Source organism: Papilio machaon, chromosome 9 (genome assembly GCF_912999745.1).
Source record: "Papilio machaon chromosome 9, ilPapMach1.1, whole genome shotgun sequence".
Taxonomy (NCBI): Eukaryota; Metazoa; Arthropoda; class Insecta; order Lepidoptera; family Papilionidae; genus Papilio; species Papilio machaon.
In genome coordinates this window covers 2,821,222-2,836,438 of record NC_059994.1, presented here as the reverse complement: position 1 = coordinate 2,836,438, position 15,217 = coordinate 2,821,222, and the positions used below count along the sequence as shown (strand labels likewise).

At 32.6% G+C, this 15,217-nt stretch overlaps 2 protein-coding genes across 2 annotated transcripts in view; both read left to right on the top strand.

Moving 5' to 3' along the window:
• LOC106718772 (suppressor of lurcher protein 1) overlaps positions 1-1,539 on the top strand; it is a 245,727-nt gene extending 244,188 nt beyond the window's left edge. The window contains exons 13-15 of the mRNA XM_014512942.2: positions 137-344; positions 783-1,027; positions 1,374-1,539. Of these exons, the coding sequence (XP_014368428.2) occupies positions 137-344; positions 783-1,027; positions 1,374-1,438 (518 nt within the window). The 3' untranslated portion in view covers positions 1,439-1,539. The remainder of the gene's footprint in view (positions 1-136; positions 345-782; positions 1,028-1,373) is intronic.
• Positions 1,540-2,875: 1,336 nt separating this feature from the next.
• The window catches only part of LOC106718627 (cadherin-99C), a 107,046-nt gene continuing 94,704 nt past the window's right edge, over positions 2,876-15,217 (top strand). The window contains exon 1 of the mRNA XM_045679221.1: positions 2,876-3,232. The gene's annotated coding sequence lies outside the window, so the exon portion shown is untranslated. The remainder of the gene's footprint in view (positions 3,233-15,217) is intronic.

The following is a 15,217-nucleotide window of genomic DNA, read 5'->3' as shown; positions in this document are numbered from 1 at the left end:
AATAATTTATAATATATTTTATAAATTATTAGATATTTGCTTATCAATGCTTATCAAGATCTATGTGGAATACTCATCGGATTTAAGAGTTTAGTAGAAATAGCAGTCTAAACATATTTACCGATTTTACTTTCAGATTTCGGGATCACGACTGGCAGACAGTTGAAGGAATTTCCTTGCGCTTTCGTGTACAATAGTACAGAAAGTCATAACGGCACTTTCGCGTCGCCGAACTGGCCCGGACCGTACCCTCGTGATACTGAATGCACGTATTTCTTTCACGGAGGTCAAACTGAGAAGGTGCATCTCTATTTCACGAATTTCGGCGTCGAAGGTGTTTTACCGTAAGTCATTTTATGCAGAAAAACTTTTATTTTTCTTAATTTTACAAATATCATAAATGCGAAAGTTTAGATGGATGGATGGATGGAAATTGGCCATAGATACACATAGAGAACATAGAGACTAGTAATTCAGTTTTTTTTACGCCGCGCAAAAGCTAGTTTACACTATTTATCAATAGTATATTAACTTTTACCACTTATGTACAACCGCTTTATTTAGTAATAAGTGTCAAAATTATAAATAAGTACCTAAGTAATTGCGTAGTTATACATATAATTTATGATACTTTAAAAAAGTGCTTGTAATTTTACCGCGGTTGTTGGCAATATGGTTCACGTAACAAATTCAAAATCTTCTTATACTCTCTTCTTGATTCAATTCTAGATTCTCTTCTGGATTCATTCGATAAATTAAAATAAAAAATCTTCACGTTCCAGATGCGAAGCCGTATCGGGTAGCGACTACGTTGAGTTCTCGAACTACATGACAGAAGACAGCAGGTTTGGGCGCTACTGCGGTCAGATGAAAGAATTCCACGTCGAGTCCGATAGGAACTTCTTCAAGGTCACCTTTCGCTCCAACGACAGACTCGACGGAACTGGCTTCAAAGCAATGTATCAATTCCTAGAAGTCACCGACGAGTATCGAGCTCCATTGCATGATAAAGCTTCGGTTCCTGCAAGTAAGATTTTTTTTTATAAATCGTAGCTAACATCGTTCAAGTAATGTTAAATGATTAATACGTATCACTGCTACTACTGGGGTCTTACTGCAAGGGATCAGAGGTTAAAATTTTGAACTGCGTTATGTTAATTACTTACCTATCTTGTTAACGAAAAAGAGGTAGATTTTAGATGTACTTGTAGCTTGGAAAATTGACAAAATTATGCTAAATAACTAGTAAAAAGCCTTAAGCCCCGCAGATATACATCTATATTAAAATTAGACTTGATTTTAAGACACGAATCAACTAATAATGTCTACTCTAACTTGTCTTTTATAAAAATGTAATGTTTTTATTTTTCCAGCTGTTCCAGAAGTTTTGCTCCTCATCAGCGCTATCGCGTCGCATCTCCACTGTTTATATCATTAAATAAAGTGATATTAGAATAATTACTACTATTACTGTGGATTTCTGATAATATCAAAATCTCTGTATAAAACATATCGTTATCCTTGTCGTAATCTTTGAAAGCAATATATTTTACATGGAGATTTTAGTCTCAGTAACCCACGGTTAGACTATTAATCCTGTACATTTTGTAACATAGTATGTGCCGTACTCTTGTAATTTAAATGTAGGAACGCAATATTTTCTAAAAAAAAATATATATTTCAGTTTTCCTCTATTACCAAATAAAGCAATATTACACAATAAAACTTTATTCACGTGGGCACGTTGTATTATAAATAAATTATATTAAAATTGATTTTAGTTTTATTTATATCTTATTTTATGACTACACGAAGTACGAAGTAGCAAGAGATGTGTCACCGCATAAAATGAAAAACTATAATCTCTGTCTAAACTTATGTGTGACGGTCGTAAGTATTAAATTACGAAATAAAAATGTTGGTACTATATAAAATGTAGAACAATGTGTATTAATAAATAATAAACATGGAGGTATAAGGTATATCCCCAGTTAAATCCCATTTAAAAAAAAATATTATGAATACAAAACCTTATTAATATTATAAGTGCGAAAGTTTGGATAGATGGATGGATGCATGTTTGTTATAAGGTATCTCAGGACCAGCTTCATAGATTTTGATGTAGATCACTGCCTGAAAGAACATATGTATAGGTTATTTAGTAAGTTTTTTTTTAATTTCTGTGTGAACGAAGTCGCGGAAAAAGGTAGTCATAAATACAAAAACATATAAAGAAATTATTTAATTATTTTACATAATTTCTACCTAATTGCTACATTTCTCATGAATATATGGGAAGTCCAGCGATAAGTATAGAATTAAGTTTATGTTTTGAAGTGTGATAGTCCACCTTTCTTCCTCCATTATACGAAACGTACTCCACCTTGAAAGTAAAGAAAGGATTGATTTAGTTTAGTAGTCGAAAAACAAATGATCCAGGACCACAGCGATTACCCCTACTGGATATAGACAGGCATTAAGATTTAAAGTTTGTTCAATTTGTAGAAAAATCATCATGAGCTCACTTGTACGTCCCTACTGAAGGGCTCGGAGCCTACCCTAGGTTAGGGATGGGGAGAAGGATGAAGGGATGGCCCAAGTCAACCATTCTGGTCCAGTGCAGTGTAAGTTGACTTCACACATACTTTTGAATTTCTACCCAGATATATACCAGTTGCATCACGGTATTTTCTTTCTATGTAAGAAAATGTGCATATGTAAATCAAAAAACGCATTCTTACATGGCGGGATTTGAACCCAGGATCTGCAGATTACGGCTAAGCTTTGCATTGTGTCGCGTCACCTGAGAAACGAAATGTTCATTCGCCTCATTGGCTGTTTGCAGTTGTTGGCCGTACGCGGACAGGTGTGGCGGCGCTACTAGTGCGTTTGTAGTCTGTGCTGTTCTCGCCCCCTGTCCCTCCACCTCTCCTCTGCGTCCCGCACACGTCAGTTTGGTTACGTTCGCCGTTCGTTCGGGTACTGTTCTTGCGGCTGTTTTTACGATAAACGCGCGAACTTTTTTCGTTTAAAAGTTTTTTGGTGACATTTGAATTGAGTTTATTATAAAATTGTGTTGCATTTGTGGAACCGTTGTTCGCATATAACTGGTGATAAAGGTGTGTTGGCACTGTGTTTAGTGATCTCAGGTGTCGCATTCCACGGACGCGTTAAAGCTTCTGTGTACCCACACGGGGAACAGGTGGACTGTTTAAAGGATCTATTTATACATGTAAGTAGTTTTGTCTACCTGTTTTATTATAATTTTAGCTTCCATATATTTCTTTTGTTATATTCCATTTTACTTTTTTTTTTGGCTTGAATACATATTCAATTAAATATTCTTGTAAGGTAAATTAAAATTGAAAGGTTCTAAAACGTTTTTCTGAAATCGAAATTCTGAATGATTTTATTATTCCAAACCTCACTATGTTAAATAAAACTGGTCTAACTTGAAAATGTGAATTTTTAATGCACAAAAGGAGGTTTATAATTCTTGATTTGGACCAATAAAAATGTGGTCGATCCAATGGTTTGAGCAATACCTATCTGACCAATATTTTTTTTAGCTAATTACTTATCCTTGATTTTCATCGCCGCAATATCTGTAGATCTGTACTAAACTTATCGTGGTATCGGTCAATCGGAACTTTTTACATGCGTATGCATTTTTAAACGGAAGTAGGTATTAGTAAATAACATTTTGTATTATGTTACTATAAGTGTACGAGAATATTTATTATTTTTGCTAGCAAAATATATATAATATTAGCTTTTACCCGCGACTCCGTCCGCGCGGAATAAAAAAAATGCACACAACATAAAAACGTTCCTATGTCCGTCTCCTAGTTCTAAGCTACCTCCCCATCAGTTTTCAGCTAAATCAGTTCGACCGATCCGAATCGTTACACTATTTATAACTCATATAAATAGTGTAACTAACACGATTTTCTTTTATATATATATATAGATGTATATATTGTAAGTTTTTTCTTATATGATAAATATTGGCATTCTATTGTTAAAATATACTGTTGGGTAGGTAATGAATAGATTATCATATTACAAAGTATTTAACAAAGATACATTGTAACTACGTAATTCTTCATCTCCGTAATTACCATATCTCGGCATATAATTGCTTTAAAAAGGTAATTCTTGGCTTGGAAATGTCAAAAATGTTGACATAATCTCCTTGATATAAGTTAACTAATAAAACCTGTCAGGTCCCTGTGCTTGTCAATTAGGCTCGCATTAGCGTCCTGCACAGGTTGAGTAATTAGGTCGAGTAAAGAAGTAGAAAAAAACTTTGATGTTTAGTTTTGATATACGTTTTCAATTTAAGACGATAGTGGAATTTCCTTCTAAAATATTTGATTCAATTAATGTATTTAGTCGACAATGATTGTTCTTTTATCCCTACGTTTGTTCTTGCTTACATAGAATAAAAAAAATCTTTAAAATTATCATTGTACGTAATATTATTTTTTTATTTCTTAGCTTGAGAGAAGAGTAAGGTATCTTTGTTATTTGTTTATATTACTTACTTGATTTTTGCGAATATAATCGATTCGCAGCGGCGAAATCAACCTTGAATTTCATAGAATTACTTTGACACTGTACTTGTCTATTTTGTTTGGGAGTTGTATGGCTTTACTTTCAAGGTTTTATATTGAACTAGCTGTCGCCCGCGACATCGTCCATGCGGAATTGAAAATAATATAATAAGTAGCCTGTGTGTTCTTCCAGACTATGATCTACATCTATGCCAAATTTAATCGAGATCCGTTAATCCGTTCTGGAGATAACTTCAAACAAATATCCATCCATCTAAACATTCGCATTTATAATTCTTTTAAAACAAAATTAGAGAAACAAATGAAAGAATGTTAAGTATTCTTATCATTAAACCCTGAAGATTCTGACATAATTTTACTGACGCGTCCTAACAAAGATATTTTTTAATCTGTGTTTTAACGGCCTATTACGTTGCTCTCGGTTTTCTTAATTTTTAACTTTAACACAACTATTGATTGTCATTTGTATGCTTGCAGTTTTTCACGAATTTAGGACGTATAATATTTTATGGACTCATTGTAATAATATCTTTTAAATACTTAATAGTCTATTTATATCAAGTTTCACGCATCCCACCTGTGTCAAGACAATCAACATCTTGTCACAGTATTGTTCACATGTCCTTGCTCTGTATACCAGACATTAGCAATGCAAATTATTACCACATTCAATGACAATGTGTGCTCGATAATGACATTTATAAATGTTATGCCTATTTTTTATTGATTCATAAATTAAATATTCACATGGCCATGATGTCTACAGAGATTTTTTGTCAGTATTATTGAGATTTCTACAGAATCGAATATCTTAAGGCTATTGAACAATTGTTAATAAGACTTAAATTCTAACAGGTTCGTTTAGACCGAAAAAGTTATTTAAACCGATGGACATAAGTCAAACTGAATTATATCAGCACACTAGCGCCCACCTGAATAAGTCTTAGTGTCAGAAGATCCTTGTTGTCCTGTAGCAGTCTTATGTTTTATCTTACGTGATGTTTTCTATGTCTATCTAACTTTAACATATTTTGTGACAGAACTCACCGCGATAGCAGCGCCACCTTTACCGGTCCAGATAACCTTGTTTCACTATATTTTGCTATGATAAGATTTCGACCACTTGATAAAAGTTGAAAACATGCCATAGTAACCTACTGCTGAATTACCTTGACAGTTTGACAGTAGCAAATTTAATTCGTTGTCTATACATATTTTGTAATGCACATTGTGGTACGTGAAATGTAACTGTCAGATAAATATGCACCGCAGTAGCGAGGTATTGTGACAATGCGAATAATTTATGTAATAAATAATATCTGATACGGATCTAAAACTTTAGCCTTTCACGGATTGTAAGGCTCGTGTCTTTTGTATGCTTCAAGGGCTGTATTTATGTAATGTGGTCTTTGTCCGAGCATAAAGGAGTCGCAGTCACAAACGTGTGCTTATTTTGTACAGGGGCCACGTTCTCTGGATGACAAATTGGATGATTAGTACTAAATCACGACCGCTGCATGCTCAATGCGTTCTACTTTCGTCCAAGGTGAGACGTTTTGTACGAAATTGAAGTCCTATTATATCGATTCGTGCGTAGTTTTTGTGTCGCAATTGAGATGCAACCGACGATTTTGCTATCAATTTAATTGCAATTTTAATATACGCTGATTTATGTTAATTCTGGAGACTGTCTTTTACTGTACCCTTTGTAGTTTTTTTTAAATCGTAATATAATCAAAATACTAACTTATAACATCTACATTATGGAATATGTCATATTGTTAATATTCCCATCAATTTAACGTACCATGTTTTATTAATGAGAAATTGAAAAAAAAGTCTTGTTGTAACCTGAAATTTCGCAATATTTCGCACGTATCATGCAGGTACCTTCAATAAAAGGGAAGTAACCCTCTTTGTGTCTAGACATTCGTTAAGTAAGGGATGGGGGAATCGAATTATGCTAATCCGGCGTAGTTTAAACACTTCAGTGGATATATTAATATATTTTACCAACACCGTTTTTCCTGTACAAACTTTATGAAAACAGTAAATTTTGATTAAAAGTAAATTTGTATGTTTTTGTATCGTATTTTAGGTTAAGAAAAGAAATACGCAAATGTCACTCATCTACGAGTAATGTTCGTAAGATCCATCATTGACATATTTGTACTCGTGCCAATTCTTTTGTATTCCTTCACCGATAATATTACCATCGTACGTTTATTTAGTATGCACTATGCAGGCACGAACGGGGTAACAGACGATATTCCGTCCGTGACAGTTCTGATATGGGATACCTTAAGCGAATTATTAAACAGTATGTCGACGATATTGTTCTCATTACCTCTGAATTACCAGAAAATTTATCAAAATCACACTTTTCTGACTAGGTAAAGCAATGGGCCGTCTGTTACTAATATCTGGTATGGTAACAGTCGTAAGATTATTCTCTTGCTACTGTGAGTAAAAGTAGGCGCCAGCAACAATAACATTTATGCACTAATAGGTTGGGGCGACCCGTGAAATACCACGACCACACAGAACCAAGTCGGTGTGAAGTGTAAGCAATTCCCCGTTTTGTCTGATTAACTTAGTTACCGAATGACTTATTTGCTCCTTTCTCTTCCCACTTTTTTCTTATGAGCTAATGATGGGAGGTGGAAGTGGATTTACGGAGGATATATAGAGAATATAAATATTATCTTTCTGTGCTTCCCCTTCTCAGTCGATTAAAGGTAGGAAAAGCATCTACAATCGCGGTTGTGGATTTTGCGAATTCAAGTGACTGTATCTCGTTTGCTACCTTAATAATAAAAATAAATAAATGTTTTTATCTCTCATTCTCACTCTGAAAAAAGTAGGATATACGTTCCTTACATTACATTTACATTTTGAGACTGAGAAATATAGGAGTAAATATATTAAGTTTCAAATTAGTTTTGTGCTGCGCAGTAGCTTGTAAAATTACGATAATGAGGCATAAGATCGACAAGACCCCTTGGTTGAGCAGGTATTTGTCTTTAATCTAAGCTTTCAATCCTAAGTAGCACAGAGGCGTGTCGATTACAATCGTGTGAATGTTTCGCTCGTCTGATTTGAAGTTAAAGTTAAAATTTGAAATCCTCGGTATATTTTAAACGCAAATATATTTGAAATATATTTGTCGACTTTCGCAAAATTCTACGAGATCACATTTCCGACATGCACTAAAGTGCAGTCTGATCCCAAACAGTGGCTGTTTAATTCCATCTGATAGAATTACCAATTCAAAATTACGGCGAGGCGAATAGTGGTGCGCTTTTGAATTTAAACTTGGCACGACTTCTAAGCATTGTGTTTTGCTATTTACTTACGTTATGGCGCTACAAACTGGATACTCCGTAAGCCATCGAGATTATTACGTTTAGTTTCTTCGTCAACATAACAGTTTTACACTATGATTTAATTATAATAGTGACTATCTAACTTTTCTATTGGTTACTAAATTTTTTGCGGATCTAATACATCAAATAAACCACTTTTTAAAGACGTATTTATCAAGAATGTTAGCGCAGATGCAAGACCGCTGTGAAATCGAGAGAACGTGCAAAACTTAGATCCTTTTCCTATGCCTGCCCAACAAGAAACTTGCGCGGGCAAAGATAAAATTAATAAGGGATTACATTATTGTAGAATATTTCGAGATCATTGTTGATATTTAATATTATTAAAGGTGATAAATCAAGTTTGTAACATGCTCGCGTGTTCTCGTGACCACCTTAAAAGCTTGGCCACTGGCGATGTTTCGATCGCGATGTATAGATCTGTTCTGGGATAAATTATTTTCGACTTATAGGGATATAATAGGCGAGTTTCTGTGCGCACTCGTCAACGGTTATGAAATGATGTTTTATCTAGAACCGTCAATTAAATGTCTTTTATTGTTGATAAGGTGTTTGTTATTTTATTGGTTCGTGCTGAGGGTTCATTTTTCGTTGAATTGTTTGAATGTTTTGATATAAAATTTATAGGATTGGTGTCACATCATTAAATTGAAATGGTGCGATAAAATAATTCTCACAATATTAAACTACTAAAATATCAATAAAGCAAGTATACAATGATTTTCATTGAGCTTACCATGTAAAATAAAATTTGTATTATTATAATATAATTTCTTCCATAATTTATAATAAGTAATATATTTGCTACATAATGTCAAAAGTTCCTTTTATCTCTGCGCATTCTAGTGCCATTTTTTTTAAATAAATTGCATCTAAAATTGTCACAGTATAGCATTTAATATTATTTGTAAAAGTAAGTGCTACATTACTAGAATTGTGTGATTCATGTATATAAAAACATATGAGGCTTGTTATTTAAGTTCAAATTATCTTGCTCAGGATGGAATGTCAGCCGAGATAGTTGTCGGCCTCAACACCAAGCGAGGACGTTAAGTGGCGTTGGACATACTTTTACTTCGTATCTTTGTTTGATATGCGATATCAGTTACTGTCAAAGAATTATTGTTACAGTAGTATTAGCTGGATATCAACTGTAAGGGACTGGGCTCTTCACTGGGGAAAGGCAAAGGTACATCATTAGACGTGCTTTTAAAATCCTCAGGATATTGTTAGGTTTAAATGCTTAGATTTTAAGGACTGTTATTAAGTAAAGTAGCGAGCTTTTGATATTTCATTGAATTTACTAATCTCAAATTATGTGTCTGGATTACGGGTTGTCTGCTTATTTTTTTTTATTTTGATATCGCCAGGCAGAAATTCACGCCTAAAGCAAAGTTTCCGTAATGTTTATCTAAATAGAAGGGTACGTTTGCTTCCCTTTCTTTACTTCCTTTTAGTAACTAACTTTTACGTAGAAATCTAATGAGACTGGCAACATGGAATTTAAAATATAGCAAAGATTTAGGTGTTATTATTAAATTTATTACTAATTATAATTTGTTTATGGCCTTATTTTCTTTCTTATAAGTAGGGATGGCAAGGGGATGTTAATTTGACGGTCGAGGGGATGCATAGGAAGGGGACATGTCCACTTTCTGTGCGGCAGCAACTCTGTCGATGAAAGGTAGGCAACGCATCTGCAATTGAGGTTGACTGTGGGGAACGATCACTTCGCTATGTAGGCGTATTCAGACCGCTTGCTCGTTGGCCATCTTATGATATAAATTGATAAAATTACTTAAAAAAGATATAATTATTTTTGTAGACCTATACAAGTAAAATGAAACTGATGCATGTATATTCAAAAAATGTGTTTTATGTCTACAAACTTTAGTGACTTTTACTATTTCTACTGAACTAAATAAGATAACCTGTACCATCCTAACTCGTTGAACAAGTTTGATAGGGAATTGATAATGATGTATGCAAATTTATGTTAATTGGTAAATAACGGTAAGTTAAAAATGATTAGATGAGTATAATGAACCACTTGATTTAACGGATATATGTTTTGCTTGTAAATGATTTTTAATGATGGGAATATGATAGTATCGTAATATACTCGTAATCGTTAAATAGAATATTAAATATGTTGATATAATTAATGGTGTATAATATCGTTTTATGTATGTTTAAGTGTAAATTTTAACTGTCGTAACACACATGCATAAGAACTATAGTTGTCCCTGTTTTTAACAAGGAATGAAAGGGATAACAATATTGTTGCAATACAAGTATTATTATAGTGGAGACTATCCATTATACATCTCCTTTCAGATAATAATTTTTGACCCATAGTCCTAATTAAAGTTGTGAAAGTGCCTTATTAGTAATCGTTTGGTTTTTTGTACATGTTATTGCTTATACAAAAACCTTCGGTGTTGAGTATCAATAGAAATAGAGATTTCTATTAAAATACTGAATCTTTTGTAAGATTTTCTTTCGTAACTTTAGCACGACATTATTAACAAAGGATTTTAAAACTATTGTATTTTTTACTCCTTTCGGCATAAAAAAATAATTTAGAGTAACTATTATTGATTATTATTGACATTTTATAATTTATTAAGTAGTGAAAGTTATAATTTTTACCAGTATATGTTTTTTTATTCGCAGTTTAAAAGGCGTATTTCGTGGTTTCGTTTTCACAAAGCGAAATATATATGTACATTTTAGAAATGAATTCACAGACCTCCCTTTATTTTGACTATTTTGCATTTTACTAATAATACAGAGAAATGTATGGAAAATAGAATTTTCTTTCAATGGCTAAGTCACCACAAAATTACATCAGGTCGTTGTTTTTTATAGGCGCCATCCATAAATACTCATCCTCTTTAGCTTTAGTACTAGCATACTACTAAGTAACGTTTAATTGTTAAGCAAGCTCAAACATTCTTAACCGCAGACGTGTGAAAATTCTTTACAACCATAGCTGTGTTTTTGTTCTAGGATTGTTTGTTAGTTATGCTATTTATAAACGAGGGCACAGCATTCAGGTAGAGCAGTAAGAAAGTAGTACTTTTGTTTGAACACACACTAATCGTCAAAAATGTACTGTTTGGTTTAGGCGTTAAGCGTTTAAGGAATAGCAGTAATGCACAGTACTACTCAGCTTAACTGTTCTGCCCTCGTGTGAAACTATCATAAAGTTTGTTACAAAAACACTAAGATAACAATGTTGATCGGAAACTATGATTATGAACGCCATGCGATTGTGTTTTGTTGCGTCGTGTTTTGTCTTAACACTATGAACATTTATGACGCTATTATATCTTGTCTACAGGTTGTTCTAAGTTACTCAAAGTACGTACTTAAGTTATGACAGAGTTGTAAGTCATTTCAGCCATAAAACAATTAATGTTAGTGTTAGTTCTTTAATGAGTAACATTTTCTCTACTAAACGTTTTTAAGTTACTTACAAAGGCTTTTATCTACTTATTAGAACATTTCCGTATTTTTTCCTAGTATAAAATAAATATAAGACTATACTATAAGTGAAGTTATTGGTAAAGTACACTAAAATTATAACAATTAAGAAGTACAAAGATTAATTGAAATGTTATAAAGTATAAAATTTCTCGTTCAACAACTTTTTGCATTACTAATAATTCAGATTTACATGTTATTGCGGCATCAATGCTCTACAAAGACAAGCCTACAGGCAAAATAAATGGATTGTTCATCATAAGATAATTACTTTATGCAAGGGAAAGTAAGTCATCACTGTCAAACTCAAAATGTTTGATATAAATTAATCAAGATTAAACTAAAATGTTTCATCTTTGCCGTCATAGAAAAGACATCAACGAGTTGTCAATGACTAAAACAATTTATTGAATGACGCCCTGTTTGTAATAAGTTACGCGAAACTTACATATTAGTTAACATACTTTGTATATAATAATAATGTTTTAGTTATATGTTGTAAATATATCGTCTTGTTTTTCATATTTTGAATCTTAGTAGGATTTTTGTGTATTTACATTTAGTTAGTAAAGATGATTTGTCGTTTATATTAAAATAGTCCGGTGAAAAAGTTGGGAATCAAAATTAAATTCTATTTCAATATGAGAATCGATATATGTAGGTACATCTTGTATATTTTTTTAAATAAACGTTTACTTCATATTTCATTATTAAAGTTAATAATTATGTTTGTCATTTAAATGTGTTATAATCAGGGAAACAAAGGCAAGAGAAATAACGTGATTTGCAGGTGTCTTTCGTAACGGAACATCTCAATTATACTTTTATATTCACCGGAGTATAACGTCGAAATCAATTAACAATTGTCGTCGTGAAACAGCGTTCATTTTACAGCTCAATGGACGGGAACGTAACGTCATAGTGTCGTTGGTCCAAAAATAAAATGGGGAATTTCTAGACATAATAAAATCTCAACTTTCGAAGCGTGGGATTTGATCTTGTCAAGCGTCAATAAAGCTTTTACGATTTGTTGAGGAAAAAATGACATTGACGTCTGCAAGGCGACACCTGACATACGACTGTGAATGTTTTTTTTTTAACTTATATCATATTTAACATATCTGACATTTTTCATAATAAATCTTATGGTCGATATTGATGTGTTTTTGTACGATGAAAAAAATAATGCATTGCTACCTTGGAATCAATGAGAAATAACAGTAATCTCTGTAGAAGTATAACCTAATACATTTTAATTTTGAATTCTATTGATTTTTTGTCTGCCGAAGTATAGACGGAGGCAATATAAAAGGTTTTACACCTCTGCTTATTATATTTATCGCTTCATCTCCAATTCACATTCGAGTTCTAGCCCTTTCTTATAAATTCATAAATAAATTATAAATGCTACTTATAACTTATACGTTATGCCACTGTTATTGTTGTTAATCCGTTACTAAGGGGACCTGTTTTAGTGTAGATTTAGTATTATTAATCCTTATAGTAATCAAACTTTAGATGTCATCTTACAGAAAATATGCCTCGTTTTAACTTTTTTAATTAACATACACTGCTTATTATTATATTTTGACTTATCTCGTGTAACTAATCAACATCAGATAACAATTAGACATCTTTTGAACGTGATAAAATTCATAATACAATAAAATAAATCTTTTCCAAACACTTCGTTTATAGGAATAGTTGTTAGAGCCCATTATCTTATCGTCACGTATCTCGAAAATGCTCGATTCCTGTACTTGTACTACTTTTATTGTTGTAAAACAAAACCTTCCTGGTTAATCTATCGCATGTTTATCTTAAACTCACGATTTTTGTTTGTCAGATCGCTATGTTAACTTTTTCAATGTTCATATTGCCGTAAATTTTTAACGTTTTAAATTTACTGATTCGAAATAAAAAAAAAAAACAGTATATTATTTTTATGACAAAAAATAGAGGCAATAATAAGGTTATTAACTTTATTGAACATTCCTTAAATTAGGAAGGTTTTATTTTTGTGTTTATATACAGACAGAATGTTAAAAAGCATATAAAAAATGTTTAATCTCAAAGAAAAATGCTTGGAATAACACATTCATTTCATAGCGTTTACAAGCTGTACAAATTGTACCAGATTTTACTATACACCTTTCATTGAAAAAAACGTTTCAACTGTCCCTTCCTGGCCACAAGGTTTTGCGGCTCTTTTGATTGCAGCTATGCACCGTGTCGGACCCCCTCTCTCCCTTTCCCTTTCCTATCCTTTCCGTGTCACACCTCAACTCGTCCGAACACCAGAGCAAATCGCTTTTGTTTGTTAAACGCACAGTAAAACACGTACAAGCTTTGGATTTTTTTTTGAGCTTGAAGTTTTTGTGATAGCAGCTGTGAAACGAGATACACGTTTTCGACCCTTTTGTGTCTAGGAAACTATGGACAGATGATGATAATAAATAGGTTGATGGATTGGTTTTTTTCATTACTTTAATTATAGGTACTAATGAAAAGCTCCAAATTGCTCCAACGATTTGACAAATTTTGCATTTCAAATTTATTTGCGATCACATATATAAATGAAAGCATTTTATGATTTTTTTGTCTCTATTCTTAGAAAAAAAATGTTTTTTAATGATTTTTTTTATGTTTTCTCTTCATTTTATGTTCAGACTTTGAAAGTTTCTCAAAGAAAAGTTTTGATGAATAGTTCATTTAAAATTTACTGCAATCTTTAGATGATAAATATGCAAGTCTGTAAGTGAAATGTGTTAAAATAGCTTAATATCTTTTGTATAAGCGTTGTTGTGTCAAGTTTAATTTGGTCATCGTGAGAGAATTTGTTTTTGTCTTATAATGATCGGGGCGACCGGGTTACGACAAACTTGTCAAACCGCTATCGTACCCGAGATGATTTCGACCAATTAGCTTGATTGCGTTTTCGCCGATTCGAGTTGTTCAGACATATTTTGCATGAGTCAATTACATGTGAGGAATGTTCGAGAACATCTGTGCACACGGGTACACCTACTTGCTTATTATTTGCTTCGCAGAATTGAAAACTTACAATTGTTTTGTTCTAAGTAACTAATAAAAATAGTACAGAGACATGTAAGAGTTTTATAAAAAGAGTAACTTTCGTGGATAAGCATATTAAGATCTCACGGAAAACCAGTATGAAGATGATATGATTATTTTAGAAATTGCCTTTTGCAAATTTAATATCTACACCTACTTAGAAGTAAGTCGTAGAAGTAAAAACTTTTATAATATCTTGGTAAAGGTCAATTAATTATATCGCTTTTTTATATTTGCGTAACATTTTTTTATAATTTAATCTTTCAATCTAATTTATATATATTTATTTAACAGAATACTAAAGATTCCTAGTATTGCAAATGTCGTGCGAAGTGGAAATTTATGCTTATATCAAGGCCAGCAAGCCAAAAGTCGTGCAAGTCATGATCTACTAAGTTCGCCAGCTGCTAAATGATCAAGAGGTGACATCATCTCAGATGCTTTCACGACTAACCGCGCCCACTCGTGATGTAAACTTTAATTCTAAAATAATTGTAGAGATCCCTATCATTATTGCGCGGTCGCTTCGGATGACTGCCGGCTATGGACCGAAGTTTTTTGTAAAGGTAGTGGAATGTAGGCGTGGGAAATTTGAATAATTTTGTCTTGATTTACCTTTTTTAGTTAGCTAATGTCTTTATAAGATAACTTTTTATTTTTACGTTTAAAAGGCGTAAGTTTGAGGTGCAC